We start from the raw sequence: 23,955 nt of genomic DNA, 5'->3' as shown, positions 1-23,955 counted from the left end.
AGGAGATGAAGGTGTAGATAACAGTCTCAAGTTCAGAGCGGGACAGAATGGGACTCAGCTTAGCAATGTTCCTGAGATGGAAGAAGGAAGAGCGAACAAGAGAACTGACATGAGAGCCCAGGGTGAGAGCTGGGTCAAAGGTCACATCAAGATTCCTGACAAAGGGTTTGGTGTGAGAAACAAGCTGACCAAGAGAGTCTCTGACTTTGGGAACCAGCTTGTCTGGGGCACAGATGAGGATCTCAGTCTTATCTTCATTCAGCTGTAGAAAGCTCCCAGCCAATCGGGTGTTGATAGAGTCTAAGCAGGTGTGGAGCCTGGCTGGCCAAGGAAAGAATAACCAGTTCAATCAAACCAGAATAATCAGATGTTTGCTGCCAATCTTCAGTCAGAAACAGAAAACCCAGGTTTATAGAGGGAATTAGATCATTGTTAGTTGAGCGGGTATTTAATAGAGCCATGCTGAGTGAGGGGGAGAAATCAGAAACTACAGAAACAGCTGGACTTAGTGGACGTAAATTAGCAGGGTAAGATCCATGTTGCTTTAAAAAAACACTCATGGAGGGAACATGTGAAGAAACCACCAAAGAATGAGAATAAACAGGCCTTAAAAAACTTTAACAGAGAAACCACGCCACATTGCGGCCTAGCGGGAATGCGGAAGTGGCGCTCAGGTCGCCAAACACAGGAGAAGAATCTAAAAGATCAAGCCGTTTTACTAGATAAGCCACGCTTTGAGAGAAGTTTTATTCTCTCCTGGAATCCTGCTCGTTAACGTCGCTGGAGGTGTTCGGGTAGGAATCAGAGTTTGACTCTGGGCCAATGCGTTGCTCAAGTAAACAATTAGGCAGATAAATCCTCGGCGCGTCTTGGGCAATTGTGGCCGAACGGAAGGACAAAATAGTCTGGTGATTATAGGAGATGGTAGCCAGGACACTACCGAAGAGGATCGCAGACAGAAGCAAGGTGGAAAGGAGGAGGTTAGTAGAAAAATGTTTGAAAAAGTGTTCGGTGACCGCGGCTAAGCCAAGCACAGGCACCATCTCGTTACCGATCTGGAAGTGGAAAACGATATACAGATGCATGAACCACTATCTTGTGCCAGGTGGCAGGTCCCTTTTAAAATTTGTTCAGGAATTTTCTAGTTAAGGGGCCTGCCAGGGCCTCCAGAGGACTCCAGAAGGCTTGGGGGGTCCTCCAGGGGCCTCCAAAAGTCCTGGATCATGGTCCTTACCTGTAGATCCACCCCTGAACACCCAACATGGGCCAAACATGGGAGCTGGGGTCAATCAATTAATTATGTACATAATTAATTGATCAATCACTTAATCATGTACATACAGTACTGGTAAAATGTTTGGACACGCCTTATCATTCAATGTGTTTTCTTTATTTTCATGACCATGACCATTTATAAAGAGGCCAACAAATGCTAAACACCTCTGGGACCTCCTTCAAGACTGTTGGAAAACCATTTCAGGTGACTACTTGTAAAACATGTTTTTAGTTATTTTTCCTATTTTGGTTAAGTACTAGCCTGGCCTGCCAGACTCCTCCTCTGTTTAATTCTGCACAGAGAAAGAGCCTGGGAGCTCTCCTATTCAAATAACCCCACCCCCTGAGAATTCTAGCCGAGCCAATCAGCGTTGAGCAGCGTACGTCACACACCACAACGCCGAGTTTGTCATAAACATGGACACTGAAGTGCAGTGTTGGGAGTAACGCCGTTTAAGTATAACGGCGTTTCTAACGGCGTTCTTTTATAGGTAACGGAATAATCTAATTAATTACTTTTCCCGCCGTTGCAACGCCGTTACCGTTACTGGGGACGGACGGTTGTGCGTTACTATGTGCTTGTCGAACGTTGAGCAGCAGTGTGAGGCTTTCCGACCGCCACACTTCAGCTGCAGCCAGGGAGAGAGAGGTGTCGGTAACACACTTACAAACACGATGATGATTGGCCGGGTGGGCGGAGACCCTCACGGTCTCAGTCGCTGCTGCTGGAGACACAACAAAGCAGTGACGGGAATAACTCTGTTTAAAATAACTGCGTTAATAAAAAATATTTCTTTCAGTAACGAGCAATCTAATTAATTACGTCCTCTTTTATCAAAACGTCGTTTCTGTTACTGATCAGGAAATGCGTGCGTTAAGCAGTGCGGTGTGTTGAAGCTGTCATCAGCTGATCAGGAGCTAAAGAGGCAGATGTTTAAGAGCACCACGGCCCGTGAAGAACGAGGAAGACGTGATGAATAGTCTACGGCTGCAGACCCGCCGCAGATTTGTTGCTGCAGCAGCGAATCTGCGGGTCTGCAGCCGTGCTCTTCTTAGCGTGACAGCGGGACGTCCCGAAGGTCCGCTCACCTGTTCACCGCTCAGACGTCCTGATCTTCTACCTTCCTAGACAAGGGCATCAGTTTGTTTTCAGAATTGCTGGGGACAATAACCATACACTTGAGTGGGGTTTAAAAATTGCTGGGGACAATAAAGTAGGCTAGCACAGGGGTCGGCAATCCGCGGCTCTGGAGCCGCATGCGGCTCTTCCATCCATCTGTGCTTGTAAAATAATGAATGGATATTTAAATAAAAAGCTTTATATTTTACTGCATTAATTTTACATCTGTATGCCAATTCTAAATGTAAAGATTGTCTGCGTAAACCTGAACAGGTCCAACCCGGTCTTACTGTGAGACTGGGTTGACGCGTCACGCTTGTGCGTAATCATAGGCGCTTTCTGAGCTGGAGGATGTCAGATTCTGGGATTCTCCTCAGACGCCACATTGGAGACAGGAACAAGCACTATTCAGCCAAAGTTTCATAATCAGGTTTGGCAGTGTGAGTGTCCTGTCACAGTGTCCCGATAGATAATGCGCCCTGGCTACTTGGCCAAGGGGTTGTCCCTTTGGCTGACTGGTTAGAGCGTATGACTCTCACCCGGGAGTCTGGGGATCGAAACGCACCCGGGCCCTCGTTTCATTTGACTGTTAATTTTGACAGATGAACTCAAGGATGTTGCTTGGTTTGAAAGAATTACCCCGACGCACACGGATGCGCATGGATGAGCTGACACTTTAATCGTTAACGCACATCGCGGAGGTAAAATATTCCCATCAGAACATCAGAGCTTTATACTGGACACTGTGTTCAGCGCGGCTCGGAGCGCCCACGGTGGACAGTGAGCTGAAGATCTGGGGTTCGCAGCGCAGCGCAGAACCGGCGCATGCGATAAGATTTCCTCCCACTGAAACAGTCTGGAAACCCGGTCTCTCTGAGGGATGTCACTTGGAAAAATGTTCTTTTTATGAAATTATGAAACTTTGGCTGAACAGCGCTTGTTCCCGTCTCTAATATGGAGACGCATGACGCGTAGAGACATTTGATTACGCACAAAGTTTATGTGGAGCAGAAGCGGTCGGGCCACGGCAGGTGGAACGTTCCTAGCCTACATGAAGTGAAACTGTTTAATTGTAACATTAATGTGTTACTGGACACGCTGGTCTGGTTGGTTAGACCAGTGTTTGAAGTGGAAAACACACACACACACACACACGCACACGCACACGCACACGTACGCACACACACACACACACACACACACACACACACACACACACACACACACACACACACACACACACACCAATTAAAATAATGCTGATAGCGTGGACTAGAAGACAGGTGATGGTTTACGTATTTAAATGATGATCAGGCTGCTGTAAAATGTAATCTCCATCCACATCCAGACACAATTATCCTCTATTCTTTATTTGCTCTGCTCTTGTCTGGGCTGACGGAGCTGATGGTGCGCGCGACGCGCCTAACTAGCGGCTGATGCACATTTTACGCATTTGGAGAGGTGGGCCGGATGCTTTGCGTTTACTGGAAGACGGTCCACTTAACGCACGGGTGTAGACTACATATTAATGACAAATGAATGAAAATTAAATTGTGAGTTTTTAACTTCATATTTTATAAGTAAAAAGGACGGGGGAACACATTTATGATGTCTTTTTAAACTAAATTTTCTAGCGCGACCTGCCTGCTTCACTTAAGTCACTGCTTATTAAGGTCCGTCCAGAATTACTGTGGGAAACGGGTAATAATGGCTCTTTGATGGGAACAGGTTGCCGACCCCTGGTATAAGATCTGAGCTGGTAAAACAAAAATCCTCATCAGCAGGTGTTTTTGAAAGTGGGGGGGACACAGCTGCCAATCACAAATTTTGCCGGGGACATGTCCCCGGCGTCCCCGGTTAAAATGACGCCTATGTTCCTAGATCATCCAGCTGTAACCTGTTTCTGATCATGTCTTTAGTCCCGCTGTAACACTGATGCATCAGTCTCACGTCATGGAGCTCATGTGTTATCAGAACTACCTGTGTGTGTTTACCTCCCAGCTTCAGCTCTTCTGTGGTTGGGTCTGACCCAGGTTAGTAAATGTAAGTCCTCCATCAGGCTTGTGCCTCTTCTAGTGTCATTTTAAAGGATTTTATTTATTTAACCGTTACTAGATTACCAGCAACAGAAATGCTGCTAAAACACACAATTATGTGAAGCTGGATAAATTAAAATAATGCAAACTTACATTTATTTCTGTAATTTAACTAGACTGAGAGACCATTTAAAGGCTCGGGAACCTTTACAGGTGTTTCTATTTGTAATTTTAAATTTTAGCTGATTGGGGTCTTGTTAAATATCACACAGTGACCTTTTAATAGTCTAGATTAGTGTAATGTTCCTATTAGTAGTTCCTCCTGTTAAGTGCTTATTTGTTTAAATTATTCAGGTTCATATAAAACATTTTGTTCCAGTCATTAGTCATTTATATTTTACTATTGTAGTAATTCTTGCATTCTTTAATGAAAAAAGTAACTTAGTAGTTACTTTAGTTGGTAATTAGTTACTTTTATGATCTTGTAACTCAGTAACTGAGTTACTTATTTGACAAAGTAATCAGTAACTATAACTAATTACTTTTTCAAAGTAACGTTCCCAACACTGCTGAAGTGGAGTTTACTGCAGCTCTTTCCTCTGTTCTAAGTGACTTGAATGTCTTTAAAACCAAAACAAGTAGAAGCGCTAAAAGCCTTTCTTCTAAAGAAAGATGTTTGCGCCATCACCAGACGTAATTTTTGACCACAGCTAAAAAACTACAGCGTCGCAGACGTCACACACAGCGACGCCTAGTTTCTCATAAACAACGAAGACAGAGGCGGAGTTCACTTTCCTCTATTCTAAATGACTCAAATGTCTTTAAATCACAAAAAGTAGAAGCACTAAAAGCCTTTTTTCTAAAAAAAAAAAAAAAAAAAAAGATGTTTGCGCCGTTGCCAGACGCCATTTTTGACTACAGCAAAAAAACTACGACGTTGCGCGGTACAGTCGGCATTTCCGTCTTTTTTCTGATTGGTTATTTTAGAGTCAGCTAGCCCCGCCCCTGAAGTGCCTCTCTTCCTGTGAGCTACCAGACTCTTTCTCTGTGCAGAATTAAAAAACAGAGGACGAGTCTGGCAGGCCAGGCTAGTTAAGTAAATAACTCCACATGTGTTCATTCATAGTTTTGATGCCTTCAACATAAATGGTCATGAAAATGAAGACAACTGATTGAATGAGATAGGTGTGTCCAAACATTTGTCCTGTACTGTATGTACATAATTGATTAATTAATTCAATGGCAGACCCTCTAAACAAGCATTTTACATATGCATGAACACAATCTTGTGCCAGCAGGTAGGTCTCTTTCTTCAGGAATTTTCTAGTTAATATTGGTGGTAATAGTAGTAATAATACAATAATGCAAAGCAAACACTAAATAAATTAAAACTATAGAATCATGTGGTTGTGAAGTGAGTTAATGGCCTGTATATGATATAGTGCCTTCTAGAGTCCCAGAAATATTATCCTACCAGAATCATCACTGTCTTTTAGAACACAGATGAATGATAGAAGTTATGCTGCTGCCATGCTCTTAGTGTATTTATTTTCTTATTTTCATCATCCTTAGAAACCTTCCATGAAATGCATGATCTTAAACCATGACGTTGTAGTGTTTGACCTTTCAAACTGTGGTCCTAGCTCTCTTCATGTCATTTGCCAGCTCCTCCCGTGTAAATCTGGGCTGATTCCTCACCTTTTCAGTGATACCCCACCAGGTGAGATCTTGCATGGAGCCCTTGTCTGAGGGAGGCTAACCATTGTCTTTAGCCTCTTCCATTTTCTAACAATGCTCCAACAGATGATCTATTTTCACCAAGCAGCTTGGCGATTTCCCCCATGCCACACGGGACTGCACTGCATGTAGTACTGAAGTGTTCCACTAGGGGATGCACTAAAGAACTCAGACCGGATAGAGAGCCAGGTCTGTGGGTAGCTCACTAACAGGTTAATTTTGAGATCACGACATGAAAATGTGACAGTGTGAGCGTCCTGTCACTGTATCCCGATTGATCATGCGCCCTGGCTACTTGGCCAAGAGGATGTCTCTTTGGCTGACTGGTAAGCGCACGTGACTCTCACCCGGGAGTCTGAGGATCAAATCCCGCCCGGGCCATCGTTTCTCCACCTTGCCACAAAAAGAAGACAGCAGCGGTATCGTAGACAGTGTGAAAGACCTCTAAACCACAAACGGAGTCACCATGGTGAGTTTATCTCACCCGTTTTGTCAACTCCACCTACTGGTTACTCGAAAGTTGCAGTGTTAACTCATTCACTGCCATTGACGACTAAAGTCATCATTTTAGATCCAACCGTTCACTGCAAATTTGCATATTTTTACTGTGTGGGCATCTGAACGAGCCCCCGCACCGAGAGAACAAACATCCCAGCTCTGAAACCGATCTTCATCCACATACGCCACGCGTCACATGATCAGGAAGCAAAAAATCCATGTGTTAGGAGATCGTTTTGGGCTGTTCCTATAAAAAAGGTGAGGCGCGAACCGGAAAAGCTTCTGCCGATCACAATTCGACAACAGATTATGAAAGAACGGATAACGCTCGAAACACGTGGATTCTTCCTGATGTAAGAGGTGAGTTTCCTCTTTGTTTTGGTTGTTTTTGTGTCGACATCATGCCAGCGCGCAACGTTCTGTCACTCTTAAAAAAAACAGTAAAAATGGTTAGAAACGCTGGCAGCGAAGGGCTTTACCGATCAGGAAATGGCTGGCAGCGAATGAGTTAATTTTGGGGGACACGCACAAACAACAGTTCAAATCAACGCAAGTAACGCATGGCAGCCACTTTAACACGCATTTGCACAGTTAACCAGCAAGTATGTCACTAACAGGTCTTTGAGAACCAGAATTCTTGATGATTGCCAGGTGGTCAAATACTTAAATGCAACAGTGCAAAACAAAGCTTGTATTGTTTTATCATAAATTGTGATTTCCTGATTCTTTAAACATTGTCTCTCCCAGTGGGAATTTGCCTACACTGTGAATTTCAGACCCCTCCATGATTTCCAAGTGGGAGAACTTGTAAAATCGCAGGGTGATCAAAAGTGTATGTTCACCAAATCAACAAACTGTAAACATTGTAGATACTCACCCTATAAAAATTCATGTTGCCTACATATTCCTCATTCACCTCCAGCAATCGGTCTCCATCTCTGATGCCACTGTACTCTGCAGGACTCAAAGGCTCCACATCTCTGATCTCAAACTCCCTGCACCTTGGGTCAACATGCAGATGAAAACCAAACCTCTGACCTTCCAAACGCTTCAGGTGACACATTTTGGGCTCCAGCCTTGGATCAGGCTCTGCATGCATGATTCAGTACAGGTCAGGCCTGAAGAAGCACTAAGTGTAGTTTTGTAAAGATGTGCGCATCCAAACTCACCAGGATCATCAGCGATGACCAGAGCTGGATTATCGATCCCTTCCTTTGGGTTGAAGGTAAAACTAGAATACGGAGACAGGAAGGTCAGTGGGTTTGCTTGCAACAGCAAAGTCAAACTTCTGACAGGTTCAAACAACATTTTGGAAGTTGGACACGATTGAGTAATTTGTTGTTTTGACCATAACTCAGAACTTTACAATATGCACCTGTGAAAACGAGCATTTAACACAGCACTGCACTGGAGCTGGTGTTTAAGGTTGACCAGGTAAATGTATCCATTACAAACATTATGTGTGAAGAGAGGATGGTCTAATGTTGTACCGGTTCCCAAGCGCCTTGGGGCCATAGGACTCAATTTTGTGGACCTGCGGTATTACGTTTTGAACACTCAGGTAAAGAACGCAGCATAGCTGTCAGCTGATCACCAGCTGGTTCTGTGACTAATATGGCAGAGAGGGTGAACTGTCCATGAGATCTTTAAAACACACCTTTGGGAGTGTTTTTTCCCACATCCCAGGGTAATTTGGGGATTTGGAATTTGAAGAAGTCATGTTTGTGGCTTGAAGGCTGCTGGTGCCCATCTCAACCACAGGGCTCAATGGTGGAGATGGAAGCAGCAAAGCTGAATAAGGTTTTATTCTGTTCAAAGAGATATCTTCTTAACAGTCACCTTGTGGTGGATAGGTTCTTCCTAAGTCTGAAAGCAGCTGGTTTTGGAAAGAAAAGAAAACTTACCGTGGAAACTCCACTCCATCCTGGTTGCCTGTGGGAGTGACAGGGACAGTGAGATTTTTGGACATTTCAGCAAACAGAAAACTGCTTTCAAAAAGTATTTCATTAGGGTTAGGGTTTGTAAATCAGGAGGAATCCAGAGTTTCCTTCATCACAATCAGATCATTCAGCAGTAGTTCAGGGTAGTTTCGATATGCAAAGAAGACATCCTCGTTCTGGCAGAAAAGTCCAGTTTTAGTTGTTTTGGGGTTAAGTGGATGATGCAAAGGTCCCAGTATACTCTGATGTGTTCAATAAAACATACAAGAGAGAATTAAAGTCATTCAAAGGCAGATCAAGTCCTTCAGAGGCAAACTGGATGCTGTAATCACTTTTTGTCAAGTTGAAAAAGCACAAAATATAAGAAATCGATACAACTGTGAATAGATTTATTTTTCATTTTCATTGCAGGACAGCTATGTCACAGTTTATCTTTATAACTAATAAGGCTGTACTATGCAGGTGGCCAGTTTTCACTGGGGTTGGGCATCGTTTGATTTTGAACGATTCCGATTCCTCCTTTCGATTCTGGTTCCTATTGATTTCCGATTCTTTCAAGACATGACATGTTTTACATGAGCCAGCTAACCACAGGTCCTACTGGATGAAATAATCTTAACTTCAACATGAATTTTAATTCTATGAACAACAACATCATTTTCATTTAGACAAAAAAGAAAAAGACTTGCAGCACAACCAGTGTGTTTGTTTCTGACCACAACCAAAGTCTGGAAGAATCCTCTGGGATGAGAGGCTAAATGTCTCCAACACATCCAGAAACGTCCAGCTGTTTTCAGCTAAAACTCTCAGGATGATCATGTCCAGGATGACTGAGAACTGCACCTCCATGCTGCAGCAGCATTCAGTCAGAACAGGAAGTGAAACTTAAACGTAGCTGCTGTCATTAACAATCTAACAGATTTTAAACATTAAAACTCTCAACAGAAATAGTTCAGAAAGGAATTTAAAATGTTCACAACTTCGCGTGTGATTTATTATTATTATTATTATTATTATTATTATTATTATTATTATTATTATTATTATTTATTGTGGCATAAGCTGGTGTGATCCACCACAGAGAAGCTGCTCTAGCATGATGACTTTAATTATTCTACAGGTTATTGTTCAGCCTTCTGACGCTCACACGAGTGTTGCTGACGCTCCGTGTGTGTTTTTATTTCTGCAGTGAGACAAACTCACCTCACACCGTCTAGTTTGTTCTTTAAAGCTTCTATTAAATCCACCATGTTGACGTATTTAACACGTTTCCTCTACGCTGCAGGAGTTAAAGTTTACATGACGGAGTAAAAGTTCGGCAGACGCGTGCGGGGAGGGGGGACTCGGTGCTGCACACAGACAGCTGGTGTGATCATCTCTGAAAAGCGTTGATCATGATTTGCAGATCAGGTTTATTTTTCACGGAGATCGGCCGCAGATTCTTCTTCCGGTCGGCCTTCTAGGAATCGAAATAAAAAACTTTCAACGATTCAGGGAAAAACTAACAGTTGGTCCCGGTTCCAATCGATGCTCGATGCCCAACCCTAGTATCACTAGACACTATTAATTTAATGTTGGGGGTAAATATTGTCTGCATTTATGTTAAACTACAAACACTTCAAACTAACTCCAGTGGAAAAAACATGACAAACTTATGATGACGTCCTTGAAAAAAACTACTGAGATATTTAATCACTTTACACTGCAAGTGCGGCAAGGTTTGCGACTGATGGGAGTGTGTACAGTAGAACAATGCAAAGGGTAGCTCAGATAGTTACAACTATTATTTTCCATCGATAGAACGTGAAGGCATCGTGTAAGACAGTCGAATGTCGATGAGTCTCAGACTCATTGCATGAGAGTGTAGGGGCTTTGAAGGTCAAGAGGTCATCTGTACAAATAGTATAGATCAGAATTGTGAATCATTGGTTTAAAAGCTGTGGCCGCCCTGTGTAAAGTCATTAATGAGTAAACACATAAAATCCAGCTCTAGTAAACAAAGTAGAGGAAACAGCTTAGGGGTTAAGTTCATGAGCCTCACGGGGGAAAGGTTGCTCCTCAGCCCTCGGAGCTGTTCAACAGGTGGATGGAGGCTGACTAAGCTGGGTGGTTGGGGTCCGTCTCAATGTTTTTGTCTCTGGTTCTGGTTTTGTAAATGTCCTCTAGAGATGGGAGGCCTTGATTGGTCAATGTTTGAGTAGATCTAACCACTCTGCTCTTTCTCAGATCAGTTCCTGTTACAGAAGATATCAGGACAATCTTCATCACATACCAGTAAGACCAGCATTTTTTAGGTTTCTTAAATCTGGATGTGTTGGTGGTTTATGTAAGGTAAGAGGTCATGTGCTGGTCCAGGTATTTGACTGATTTGATTAGTTCCATTGATAAGGGCGCAGAGGTGTAGGTTCTCCTTCTGAGGTCCAACATCATCTCCTTCATGCCTCATAAAATTTGGTTATTTGTCTGAAAACCACTGAGAACTCTACTGTACCTCACTCATGTACAGTCAGGCCTATAGATGTTGGGACATCGACACAATGCTAACATTATTCGCTCTATACACCACCACAATGGATATCAAATAAAATGAACAAGATGTGCTTTAACTGCAGACTGTCAGCTTCTATTTGAGGGTATTTACATCCAAATCAGGTGAACGGTGTAGGAATTACAACAGTTTGCATTTGTGCCTCCCACTTGTTAAGGGACCAAAAGTAACGGGACAGAATAAGAACCATAAAGCAAACTTATACATTTCAATACTTGGTTGCAAATCCGGCTGCACAGTGGTTAGAGCTGTTGCCTTGCAGCGAGGAGGTTCTGGGTTCTATTCCCGGCCGAGGATCTTTCTGCATGGAGTTTGCATGTTCTCCCTGTGCATGCGTGGGTTCTCTCCGGGTACTACGGCTTCCTCCCACAGTCCAAAAACATGATTGTTAGGTTGATTGGTCTGTCTAAATTGTCCTTAGGTGTGAGTGTGTGTGTGCATGGTTGTTTGTCCTGTGTCTCTGTGTTGCCCTGAGATGGACTGGCTCTCTGTCCAGGGTGTACCCCGCCTACTTGCCCGTTGACTGCTGGAGATAGGCACAGGCACCGGCACCCCCCCCCCTCCCCCACCCCCCCCACCCCCCAACCCTGCGTGGACAAAGCGGGTTCAGAAGATGGATGGATGGGTGGGTTGCAAATCCTTTGCAGTCAATTACAGCCTGAAGTCTGGAACACATGACATCACCAGACGTTGGGTTTCATCCCTGGTGATGCTCTGCCAGGCCTCTACTGCAACAGTCTTTAGCTCCTGCTTGTTCCTGGGACATTTTCCCTTCAGTTTTGTCTTCAGCAAGTGAAATGTATGCTCAATCGGATTCAGGTCAGGTGATTGACTTGGCCGTTGCAAAACAGTCCACTTCTTTCCCTTCAAAAACTCTTTGGTTGCTTTTGCAGTATGCTTTGGGTCATGGTCCATCTGCACTGTGAAGCGCCGTCCATTGAGTTCTGAGGCATTTGGCTGAATATGAGCAGATAATATTGCCCGAAACACTTCAGAATTCATCGTGCTGCTTTTGTCAGCAGTCACATCATCAATAAATACAAGAGAACCAGTTCCACTAGCAGCCATGTATGCCCACGCCATGACACTTCCAGCACCATGCTTCACTGATGAGGTGGTATGCTTAGGATCATGAGGAGTTCCTTTCCGTCTCCATACTCTTCTCTTCCCATCACTCTGGTACAAGTTGTTCTTGGTCTCATCTGTCCGTAGGATGTTGTTCCAGAACTCTGAAGGCTTTTTTAGATGTTGTTTGGCAAACTCTAATCTGGCCTTCCTGTTTTGGGGGCTCACCAATGGTTTTCATCTTGTGGTGAACCCTCTGTATTCACACCGGTGGAGTCTTCTCTTGATTGTTGACTTGGACACAGCTACACCTACCTCCTGGAGAGTGTTCTTGATCTGGCCAACTGTTGTGAAGGGTGTTTTCTTCACCAGGGAAAGGATTCTTCGGTCATCCTCCACAGTTGTTTTCCGTGGTCTTCCGGGTCTTTTGGTGTTGCTGAGCTCACCCGTGCGTTCCTTCTTTTTGAGAATGTTCCAAACTGTTGTTTTGGCCACACCTAATGTTTTTGCTATCTCTGATAGGTTTCTTTTGTTTTTTCAGCCTAATGATGGCTTGCTTCACTGATAGTGACAGCTCTTTGGATCTCATCTTGACAGTTGACAGCAACAGATTCCAAATGCAAATAGCACCCTTGAAATGAACTCTGGACCTTTTATCTGCTCATTGTAATTGGGATAATGAGGGAATAACACACACCTGGCCATGAAACAGCTGAGAAGCCAATTGTCCTGTTACTTTTGGTCCCTTAACAAGTGGGAGGCACATATGCAAACTGTTGTATTTCCTACACCGTTCACCTGATTTGGATGTAAAAACCCTCAAATAAAAGCTGTCAGTCTGCAGTTAAAGCACATCTTGTTTGTTTCATTTGATATCCATTGTGGTGGTGTATAGAGCCAAAAATGTTAGCATTGTGTTGATGTCCCAACATTTATGGACCTGACTGTATATAGTCTCATTCGTGGAGACCTGTGCTACTCTGCCAGCATCAGGCCCAGTTTACACTGAGCTCAGCTCAGCTCAAACATGGTATTCATTCACCCATGGACCTAGTCCCTACTAGGGTTGTCACAATACTAAAATTTCAAACTCGATTCGATACTTGAAAAAATACTCGATGCTCGATTTCGATACTTTTTAAAAACACCCATTTATCGAACAAGTTTATTCAAAAAATAACATTCCTCAATTTATATTACAAAAATTAAATGTTAAGAATTAAGTGTGTAAAGTGCTTAAACCTTTCAAGTATCAGCATTTTTTTAAACGTGCATACAAAAACTGGTGAAAGTTAACACTTAAAATCATGAATTGTCTCACTATATATACACTATTTGCAGAGTGATGCTTTGCTGCTTAAACTCTGTTTAAGGTGCATTTTTGTCATAAGATGTAATGCCATATGTTTTGTTCTGTACTTTTGAACAACTCTGTTGGTCAATAAAGGGAGAAAACGAATTTCTCCACAGTAGGACTGTCAGCTCCGCAAGGGACAGACACGCACGGACTGACGGAAGCATTTTGCTCTTTTACTTCTCCGTCTCCTGGAGAGTGTTGCAAAGCAATTGCCCTGCAGGACAACAGAGGGCGTAGCGCTGTTCTGTGGTATCATGTCATGCATCGGTCCAAGATCGTGTGTTTATATTGTGTTTTTTGTGTATATATAAGAGACTTTTAACAGGGACATATTTGTCTCTCATTCTCCCACCCCTTCATGCGCTTCCCACCTCTAAACCCACGTTTCCTGTCATTTCCGTCCACAAATAAAATGCTTGCTGCGCATCGTTTCACTCCTCCAGTCACGGGAGGATGAAACGTTCATATTTTTAGAGTTTTTTCGCGAGGTATTCTTCAAGCTTCTCCGTGTCTGCCGCTAGTTATCCTCGGCTCTCTTTGCAATGGCGGCGCTGTAAACAACAGCGGCATCCTGACCAATCACAAGCTTGCGTAATCCGTCTCGTTCGACGGAAGTTTAAAAAAGTGGGCTCGACTCCGTACGTACTTGCGTGCCCTACGCAGGGACGGATAATGGCGTTGCGTGTTTCCGCACTGACGCAGACGGAGAAGCATAAATCAGGCTTAAGGTACATCTACCGGTAATCTTAATAAAAACAGACTGGCGCACGGCAGTGACGTCATTAAAAGCGCCGGTTAGATTAGCCGCAGCTGGTCTGCTTACGCCTAGAAATCCCAGACCAGACCCGCTCCAAACGAACAGGGGAATCATGTTAATGATTCCTAACAAAGCCTTTCGACATGAAGATGTTTTGGTGCAGATAATGTCTTATTTCGAGGCTGCACCATGGGTGCCCGTCCGCACCCGTTATATGGATATACGCTGACGGCGATTCGCTGATGGACCTACGGTAAATACCCCGGGGAATCCAAGTAGCACCAAAGTTGTCAGCGTGAGTAAACAAACGTACTGCATGCTAGAAATTAAGTCCGGGTTGCAATAAACGGGAGTTTCCTTTAAGCACATAAGCGTGAATATACAACTAAGTGTCGGACTTGGTATGCTAATTAAGTTGGGCTGTGAAGCGTCTCCCAAATTCGCTGTTTATGTTTTTGTTTATTTATTTGGCAGACAAAACTTGGATCGGAGACAACTCGCGTGGGAAACTGCTATGTAGCCATGCGGCGTCTTCTTCTGTTTGTCTGGGAGGCGGAGGCTGCTTTACGGCATCTGGCTGTCGTGCGTGTCGGTGTACTTGAAGAAGGCTGTGTATAATAGTCCATAATATCGATACCACAGGGATGGAATATCTCATTTAGATACCACTTTTAGTATCGATTTATATCTGGGTATCGATTTTTTTGACAACACTAGTCCCTACAGGAGGAGCATGAAAGGTGCAGGAACCTCATTTATTAAGCTTACTCACACCTGAAAAATGCATAAGTGACTTTCCACACAAACTTTGTTGACAGGAAGATGTGGCAACTTTTAGTAAACTTTGGACCTGGTGTAAGCACATTCTGGAGACAGGAAACCTGGCAGAGCAGCCGATGAAATGGAAAATGTGTAATTTAGGTTACATTTTCAGACACCTGGAACCCCGGCATGTGGATGTTCCCTGGAGAGACAACAGTCAGGTTTCCCACCAGTCCTCATCTGTAAGGTCATCCAGACCCAAGGAACCCTGCCGGTGGGGTGGAAGGGTCATACACCAGACGCTAGAGCATTCTGGGTGCACTCAGACACGTATCCATCAGCGCCTAGCCCAGGGGCTGGCAACCTGCGGCTCTGGTTCTGTTGCTGCCGGTGACCGACGCCGTCCAAGCACCTCTCCACATCTTCAGCTCTCTGCTCACCTTATGTGTGTGCTGACAGTGAGCTGCGCTGAGCACAGTGTCCAGTAAAATGCTCAGATATTCCGATGGGAATCTTTTCTTGATTGCTTTAGATACCTCTGTGATGTGCTAAAATGTGTAAAGGGATAAATATAGTTGCTTTTAAGCTTAATATATTACCTTTACTTATGACCAGTAAGCTGTGATATTCTATATAAATATAGAATATCAACCTGTTGGTCTTTGGATGTTTAACCAGAAGATTCTAGGATTCTTTGCTTTTTCAGGGATCAAACACACTTTGTCTCAATTCAGACAGTCAGGTTTATAAAAGGTAAAAATTTATTTTCTAAACAATTAAAAACATGACAAGTTAACTAAGACAACTGTGATGGATTAATCTAAGTGGATGGGATGTGATGTATGGTGATTGAATGGTGTGTTTGTCAGAACCTTGTGTCTAGAAGAACTGAGTTCTGGGTGTGAAAAGAATTTGGTTCGCATTAAACTATGAAGTTGGTTCTTATCAAAATGGCATCAGATGCAATCATGTGCGTCTACCTCACCCTTTCTTTGGAGACCGTCTTCGCGGATCTGGAGGTCAGGGAGGTCGGATGACCTCTGGGTACCGAGGTCCAGTCCAGAGATGTCGCCAGGCACACAGGTTGGAACTAGTTTGCGTCTAGAGCAGCTGTTTCTGAATAGCTGAAGGAACCGTTTTGCTGTGTCAGCTGTAGGCAGTTTTTAGCTTGTCGAAAGTTTGTCAAGAGATGTGGTGGCTAGAGAGTTTTCCTCCGATGGCCAGTCAGAATTAGCTCAACTAACAGGATGCTGAATCTCACAGAATGTTGGAATGATGAATCACTCCCCAGTTATCCTGTTTTAATATTCTCATATTATTATTTACTTGGCCAATCAGGACGTGCCATGTTAGGAGGCGTTAACAACAAACCTCAGAACATCACGCCTTCTTTCAGATACAGGATGCTCTGATTTGTGGGAAAGAAAATATCTATGTGCGGTGACGTTACTTTAACTTTAATTTATCTCTAATGAACATTGTGCCTGAGTGTAGATAATGATTCACTTGTTAAACCAAACATTACTAATCATAATAATATTCATTTCAACTTCAGTAATTCAAGCACAGATTAATCAACTTTATTAATTTAAGCACAGATTAATCAAAACATTATTATTATTCATCAACCATTATAGTTCATTCAACCATATGATTATTTACTATTATAACGGTTCAGTCCTTTATTCTGTGCAGGACAGCCTAGATAAGCAGACAGGCTTGGCAGAGAAGAACCTTGAGAAGGGAACATGATGTTGACAATACGTTATCATGTGTTCAGAGCTGCAGAACCTTCTGGGCTTCTTGGAAGGTAGAATGTAAAATCCACCTTAGAGAATGGAATTTATGCCTGTAGATGACCGGTGGCATGTAGGTCAATCTCTAGGTGAAAACGGACCATTCCTGGACGTTACAAATGTCATCGCATCTGCAGCCTTGAGGTTCTCCGTCAAAATAAACTGTCAAATATGGGAAATATCCAGTCAATGCAAACCCTGTCATTTAAGTGTTTTGCCTTCTTTTGAAGATCGTTGCAAAGAGAAACAAACTTGTTAAATACCAGAGCCATGCGCACTGCGCCGTTATATCCATCACTGTAAATGAGGGGGAAAAATCTAATTGATCAGATCCTTTTCATACCTTTTCAATAACGTTTAATGGAAACTTTTGTTCAGTACAAAGTTTATTTACAACAATCCAATGAGACAGAGCCCGGATTTGTATTCTGAATAGCTTAAACATGTTTAAAAGGAGACATGTGTGACGCGTCAAATGCGGCACCTGCTGAGACCCTGTAGGCCCACACACAACGCCGCGGCTGCTGTGGCTCCCAGTGTTTTCTTTACCGTGGGAAACGGGTAATTTTGGCTCTTTGATTGGAAAAGGTTGCCGACCCCTGGTCAGACCTGAGAGCAACACTCCAAACACTGGGGAGGTTATTCCTAGCCTGGCCTGCCAGACTCGTCCTCTGTTTAATTCTGCACAGAGAAAGAGTCTGGTAACTTACCGGCAGTGAGGCATTTGAGGGGCGGGGCTAGCCAGCTCAAAAATAACCAATCAGAAAAAAGAGGGAAATGCTGACTGTACAGCGCAACATTGTAGTTTTTTTAGCTGTAGTAAAAAAATGTGTCTGGCGACAGTGCAAACATGTTTTTTTTTAGAAGAAAGGCTTTTAGCGCTTCTACTTGTTGTGGTTTTAAAGACATTCAAGTCGTTTAGAGCAAAAGAAAGAGCCACAGCGAACTCCGCTTCAGTCGCCATGTTCAACAAACTCGACATTGTGGTGTGTGTCGTACGCTACTCAGTGCTGATTGGCTCGGTTAGAATTCTCACAGGGTGGGGTTATTTTAATAGGAGAGTTACCAGACTCTTTCTCTGTGCAAAATTGAATAGAGGAGGAGTTTGGCAGACCAGGCTAGGTTATCACACCAGGATTTTCCCCAGGGCCAGGAATGGTGACAGTGACTATGTGACAGAGAGGGCAAATAGTTTAGCTACCTATAATTGTACAGTGATCCTCCAGGCTTTAAAATGTGTGGATCAGTCATTGAATCAATACATTTGCAGTGGTCTCTAGTAGGAGAAGTTACCCACATCACAGCTGAGCTTCAGACTGCAGATTTTGAAGTCTTATTTCCTGATATTTGGACGTCTTGCCTCTGATTGGCTAAGAGCAATGTGACTCAACCCCTGATTGTTTCCTTTGACTGTATCAAAGGACTGTTTCTTGACTCCTTTTGCTCTGCAACATTGACATTTTCTCTCCACAAATAACACAAGTCTGGAAGAGGTCTGCTGTGTGGTGAAGTTGCTAATGCTAATGGTTAGCTTCAACTAATTGTGATGCTGTCTGCTGTTTCCTGGACACCAAACCACCAAAGCCTTCCCCATCATGGGTGAGACCATGAATGTTAAGTGACAGTGTGACGTAGAATATTTTATATTTGAGGATCTGCCTCATCATCATCTTCCTCCTGTTTATCATCATCACTGATGGTGAGATTGGTTGGCACGATAACTGTCCTTCATTTTTCAGAGAAATCTTAGTTTAAAACTGCAAAATAAATTCAATATCATAATATTTATCATTACTGTTACCATGAATATTAAGATTATGTCTAAAAAACAACAGATTTTACCTAAAAATATTCATAAGTGATTTTAATAGATCAGGGCGTATGTTCAAATATGGCAGATTTGATTTTCATGCAAAGATTTCACCAACTTTAACATTTACAACACATATATCCTCATTTAGCATAACTAGTTAAATTGGTGATGTGAGTTTCATAAACCTAGCATTGTTAGTTTTAGAGATCTGACCATAAACACGAGGAAACTGAGCAGATTTCTGGCTCTGCAGACACACCAATGTTTGGTGTGTTATAGCTCCGCCCTTATTGGTGGAATGAAGCCATGGTGCAAACTGTGACTAGCTTGATCTCTGATGATTGTTTGGGTGAAACCTCATAATTCTAAAAGTTTGTGAAAAGGTACACTTACATCATTTATGATGTGAGTGGAAGTGTCTAAATGTGGACATTGGCCCAAAGGGTTGAGTCAATTTTGAATCAAGCATTTTCTATCAAAACCACAAAATTATTTAATCACACTGTGACCCAAATACATGGAAACAAGTTGTATGTTTACACTAATCTCTGTTAAATTGACTTGACTGGCTTTCTTCTCAAATTTGAACTATCATTCTATGAATAAAGTCTCCAAGTAAGTATTATTGTCATTTCCACTGAGCCTGATTATTTTGTGTTTTAATAGTAATGATGCTGTTAAAAGACTAAGCTGAAGATGTCATGGATCTTGGGCAGCAGTATGCCAATCCGGACACACCAATGATTACACTGTCTACAAAAAATGTCTCTAGATGTGCCCACATGTGTCTCATTGGCCTAATGCTGATGGTCGAAGTGTTACCCACATTTTCACTATCTGATCACTTGGCTCTCATGTTAGTCCTCTCTGTGCTGCTCACAGTAAACCCAATTGGGCCTGCCCAAAGCACAGGCTGAAGCCTAATTATACTTCTCCGCCAGCTCCGCGAGAGAGAGACGCACACGCACTCACAGAGGCGTTTTGTTTTCAGACTTCTCCGTCAGCTGGGGATTGTTGCAAAATAATTCCCCTCCAGGACAACAGAGGGCGTAGCACTATTCTGAGGAATCCTGCCACCATTATGGTCACGTATCTGGTCCACAGTATTGACGGTGTTGTTGACGAATAAAAACAGGAAGCAGCGTCCTGACCAATGTGGTCTCTGCCTCTTTCAACTGAGAGTTAAAGTATGGGGCATGTCTCAGTCTTCCTCTGCAAGCCCGTCAGAGAGTACTTCCGATAGTGGAGGAGCAGCAGGTCTACTCGGAGGCTCTGACCAAGCTTTTCACCCAATCTCTAAGGAAGGGCTCAGAAACCCTGTGGAGAAAACGAATTTCAGCTGCTTGTACCCTCAATCTCATTCTTTCACAACCCATAATTCGTGACTAGAGGTGAGGGTTGGAACTTAGATTGACCGATAAATTAAGATCTTTGTCTTCCTGCTCAGCTCTCTCTTCACCACGACAGACCAGTACAACTCCTGCAGATGCAGCACCAATCCGCTTATTGATCTCTTGATCCACTTCTCTTGATCTTTCCCTTACTTGTTAAAAAGACCCATAGATACTCCACTTGAGGCAGGACCTCGTCCCTGACCCAGAGAAGACATTCTAGCCTTTTCCGACTCAAGACCATGATCTTGATTTAGAGGAGCTGATTCTCATCCCAGCTGCCTCACAATTGGCTGCAAACCGCTTTAGTGAAAGCTGGAGATCACGTTCTGATGAAGTCAACAGGAACACATCATCTGCAGCAAACAGACTCAATCCTTAGGCCACCAAAACAGATCCCCTCAGCACCTTGGCTGTGCCTTGAAATCCTGTCCATAAAGGTTATGAACAGACTCAGTGACAAGGGGTAGCCTTGGTGGAGTCCAACAGGTCATACATGGGCCAGATACCACTTACCAGCATCGGCTCTGCTTCGCCCAGCCCACCCCAGCCTGGCCCGTTCATTCCACACTGCCTTAGAAATGCAGACATGATTGAACACATGGGCGGTTTGTGATTTAAATAGAAAAACTTGTGTCTTCAATGTGGCAACTTGAAGCAAACTTTGTATGTGGTGGAAGCTCATTCTGGAGACGGGAGACCTGGCAAAGCAGCTGATAAAATAGAAAATGTGTCATTTAGGATGCATCTTTAGACACCTGGAACACCAGCAGTGGGACGGTCAGATCTGTGATGTCATGAGCGCATCTCCGAGCATGTGGGCGGGGCAAAAGAGCACAGAGAAGTCCATGTGTGTGTGTGAGAATAATAGCTTCAATCAGAGGCTCATTAACTTCACAGCATCCAGAATGATAATGAAACGTTTGCGGGAAGCCCCCGTGGGCTGATTCTATCCACTAATGGTAGGCGTGCTTTGAAGTCAGCCAATCAGTCAGCAGGGGGAGTGTGGGCCCTGTCCACCTCCTCGAAAAGAGGGCTGAAAAGATCTGGTTGTGAGCTGGAAAATTCAAGGCTAAATGAGAAAACTCCTAACCCATTCCAGGTGGAGTAGAGCTGATGCTATGGTAATAGGTGCATAACAGCCCGTATCAGAGGGCCTGGTACCCCAAACTCCCAAAGAACCCCTCACCGCATCCCACAGGGCCCCCCAAGGGACACGGTCAAATGCCTTCTCCAGATCCACAAAACACATGTAGATCGGTTGAGCGAACTCCCACATACCCTCCAGGATCCCCCTAAGGGTATAGAGCTGGTCCAGTATTACAGGGCCAGGACGAAAATCCCATTGATCCTCCTGAATCCAAGGTTCGACAATCCGATGAACCCTCCTCTCCAAAACCGCTGAATAGACCTTACTAGGGAGGCTCAGGACTGTGATCCCCCTGTAGCTGGAACACATCCTGCAGTCCACCATTTTAAATAAGGGGACCACCACCCCAGTCTGCCAATCCAGTGGAACTGCCCCCGATGTTCAAGCAATATTGCAGAGCCACGTCAGCCAACACAGCCCTCCTACATCCAGAGCTCTAAGGAAGTCGGGGCGGCTCTCATCCCACCCCTGGGTCCTTGCTACCGAGGAGTTTTTCTACTGCCTCAGTAACTTCAGCTCCACAGATTTGAGAGCCCAACCCAAAGTCCCTGGACACTGCTTCCTTACTGGAAGACGTGCCGGTAAGGTTTGAGGAGTTCTTTGAAGTATTCGCAGCACAGCATCCCTACTATAAACATTGTAGGTAGTGCATTGCTTTCCCCTCCTGAGGCGCCAGATGGTGGACCAGAATATCATCAAAGTCTTGTGGAAATCTTGCTACATGGTCTCTCCGAACTCCACCCATGCCTTGGTTTTTCCCTCAGTGACCACCTGAGCCATATTCTGCTTGGCCTGCCAGTACCCTTCAGCTACCTCTGGAGTCCCACAGGCCTTAAAGACCCAATAAGACTTTTTCTCCAGCTTGACAGCATCCCTAAGCAACAGTGTCCACCAGCGGGTTCAGGGACTGCCACTACGATGCAGGCACCAACGACCCTGCGGCCGCAGCTCCGGTCAACAATCTTGACAATAGAGGCACGGAACATGACCCACTCGGACTTAGTGTCCCCCGCCTCCCCCGGGATGCTTTGGAAGTTCTGTCGGAGGAAGATTATATTACCGCATAAAAAGAATGCAGTTAAACAACTTTTAACCCTAAAAAAGGAAATGATAAATGACCCACACTTGCATAGCGCCTTTCAGAATCAGAGGACTCCAAAGCACTTTACAATATAGTGCATCATTCATCCTTTCACACACACATTCACACACTGATGGTGATGAGCTACGATGTAGCCACACCTGCTTCCGAGCACAGGTGCCATCAGGCCCTCTGACCACCACCAGCAGGCAAGGCGGGATAAGTGTCTTGCCCGAGGACACAACAGCAGGATTCGCTGTAGGGAGCCAGGATCCAAACTGCCACCTTCTGATTACTAGACAACCGCGCTCTAACCTCCTGAGCTGCTGCTGCTGCTACCATTAGGTTGTAACATCAGATCTGCATGAGACAACACTACCGTACACCAACACCAGTTAAAATCGACTGCACAGATATAATTAGTTTTCCATGTAGGTAGTGTGTCGAAACAAGCATGCCCAAAATAAGAAATATAAACAAAACATTGATAAAAATCATAGGAACCTACCTCCAGAGGACCACATGGAGTCTTGACTGTGTTTTGGGCTGCTCAGACTGAGACACCGTGGACGGACAAGGTTCACAACACACAGCGGGTGAGGTGGTAATGTCTCTCTCCGTCCTTAGGTTAAATATTTGCTGACTATCAGACAACTCCTCAACTGGTTATAATGAAAAGGCGGCAGTAATATGTTGCTATTGACGTCATGAAATGCTGATCAGCTGTTCTCATCAGAAATTAAAGTTAAAGTCTGTGTGCTATTATAGATATTAAGGTAGAAGTACAGAATGACTACATGAAGGCTCTTGTGATGTCAACACAGAACTCGGCTGTCCATCTTTTCTGTTGCAGTGTCACTTGAACCTGACTCACAGTATGATTATGAATCTGCCAACAAGCTCGAGGCTGTTTATTTTATATGACAACATTTTGTGTTTCACATGGTGTTAAAACAATAAATCAATAAGTGAACCAGGCAGAGTGGATCCATCCCAGCTACACTGGTGTTTGTTGACATATAAGGTCTTTATCAGGCTGCAGCAAATGGACCGCTGATTGCTACTTGACCTTCAAACTTAAACAGTTTTTAAGGAGTGTTCCTAACTTCCTGGTGCTCTACTATAGAATCGCTCTCACAGAGACTTACCATTAAAGCTTTGGAGGAACAAGCCCCAGGTATTTATTAACCCTGGCTGTGTCTCAGAAGACTTTGTACCTCACACCTTCATGAACAAGGCAAGACCGCGTCTGAGTCCATGTTTGTTTATCTACAGATGGTCAATAAAGCTGATTGTGTGTGTGTGTGTGTGTGTGTGTGTGTGTGTGTGTGTGTGTGTGTGTGTGTGTGTGTGTGTGTGTGTGTAATAGTATATACACATATATATTGCTCTCTGGTGGAGGATCTACAGATCAGCAAGGGATAATGTTATTTAAATGATATCTGACCTTCACTTGTATAGCGCCTTTCTTTATTTATTTTTGTTCCCGTGTCCTGTCTGGCTGTGAAGCAAACAGAATTGATGTCTGAATGCTGGTGACAAGCCTTACATATTCACTCTCAGGTGGAGCATCAGAGCTTCTGCTTTAATGTCACGCCTGATACTTAAAACTTTATTGTTATTGTTTTT

At 43.8% G+C, this 23,955-nt stretch overlaps 1 protein-coding gene across 2 annotated transcripts in view; it reads right to left on the bottom strand.

Moving 5' to 3' along the window:
• Positions 1-23,183, bottom strand: part of LOC107396355 (Na(+)/H(+) exchange regulatory cofactor NHE-RF4) — a 35,905-nt gene extending 12,722 nt beyond the window's left edge. The window contains exons 1-4 of one of the 2 annotated variants that reach the window (XM_015976035.3): positions 22,835-23,182; positions 8,571-8,598; positions 7,836-7,897; positions 7,544-7,755 (exon numbers count right to left, since the gene is read on the bottom strand). In XM_015976035.3, the coding sequence (XP_015831521.1) occupies positions 7,544-7,755; positions 7,836-7,897; positions 8,571-8,598; positions 22,835-22,850 (318 nt within the window). In that variant the 5' untranslated portion in view covers positions 22,851-23,182. Of the gene's footprint in view, positions 1-7,543; positions 7,756-7,835; positions 7,898-8,570; positions 8,599-22,834 lie in introns of both variants that reach the window. The other variant, XM_015976036.3, reaches the window with a different exon arrangement.
• Positions 23,184-23,955: the final 772 nt, after the last annotated feature.

The sequence above is a fragment of the Nothobranchius furzeri genome, chromosome 13 (assembly GCF_043380555.1).
Source record: "Nothobranchius furzeri strain GRZ-AD chromosome 13, NfurGRZ-RIMD1, whole genome shotgun sequence".
NCBI classification, from domain to species: domain Eukaryota; kingdom Metazoa; phylum Chordata; class Actinopteri; order Cyprinodontiformes; family Nothobranchiidae; genus Nothobranchius; species Nothobranchius furzeri.
Note: the sequence above shows the minus strand (reverse complement) of the source record. Positions and strands in the feature narration are given on the sequence as shown.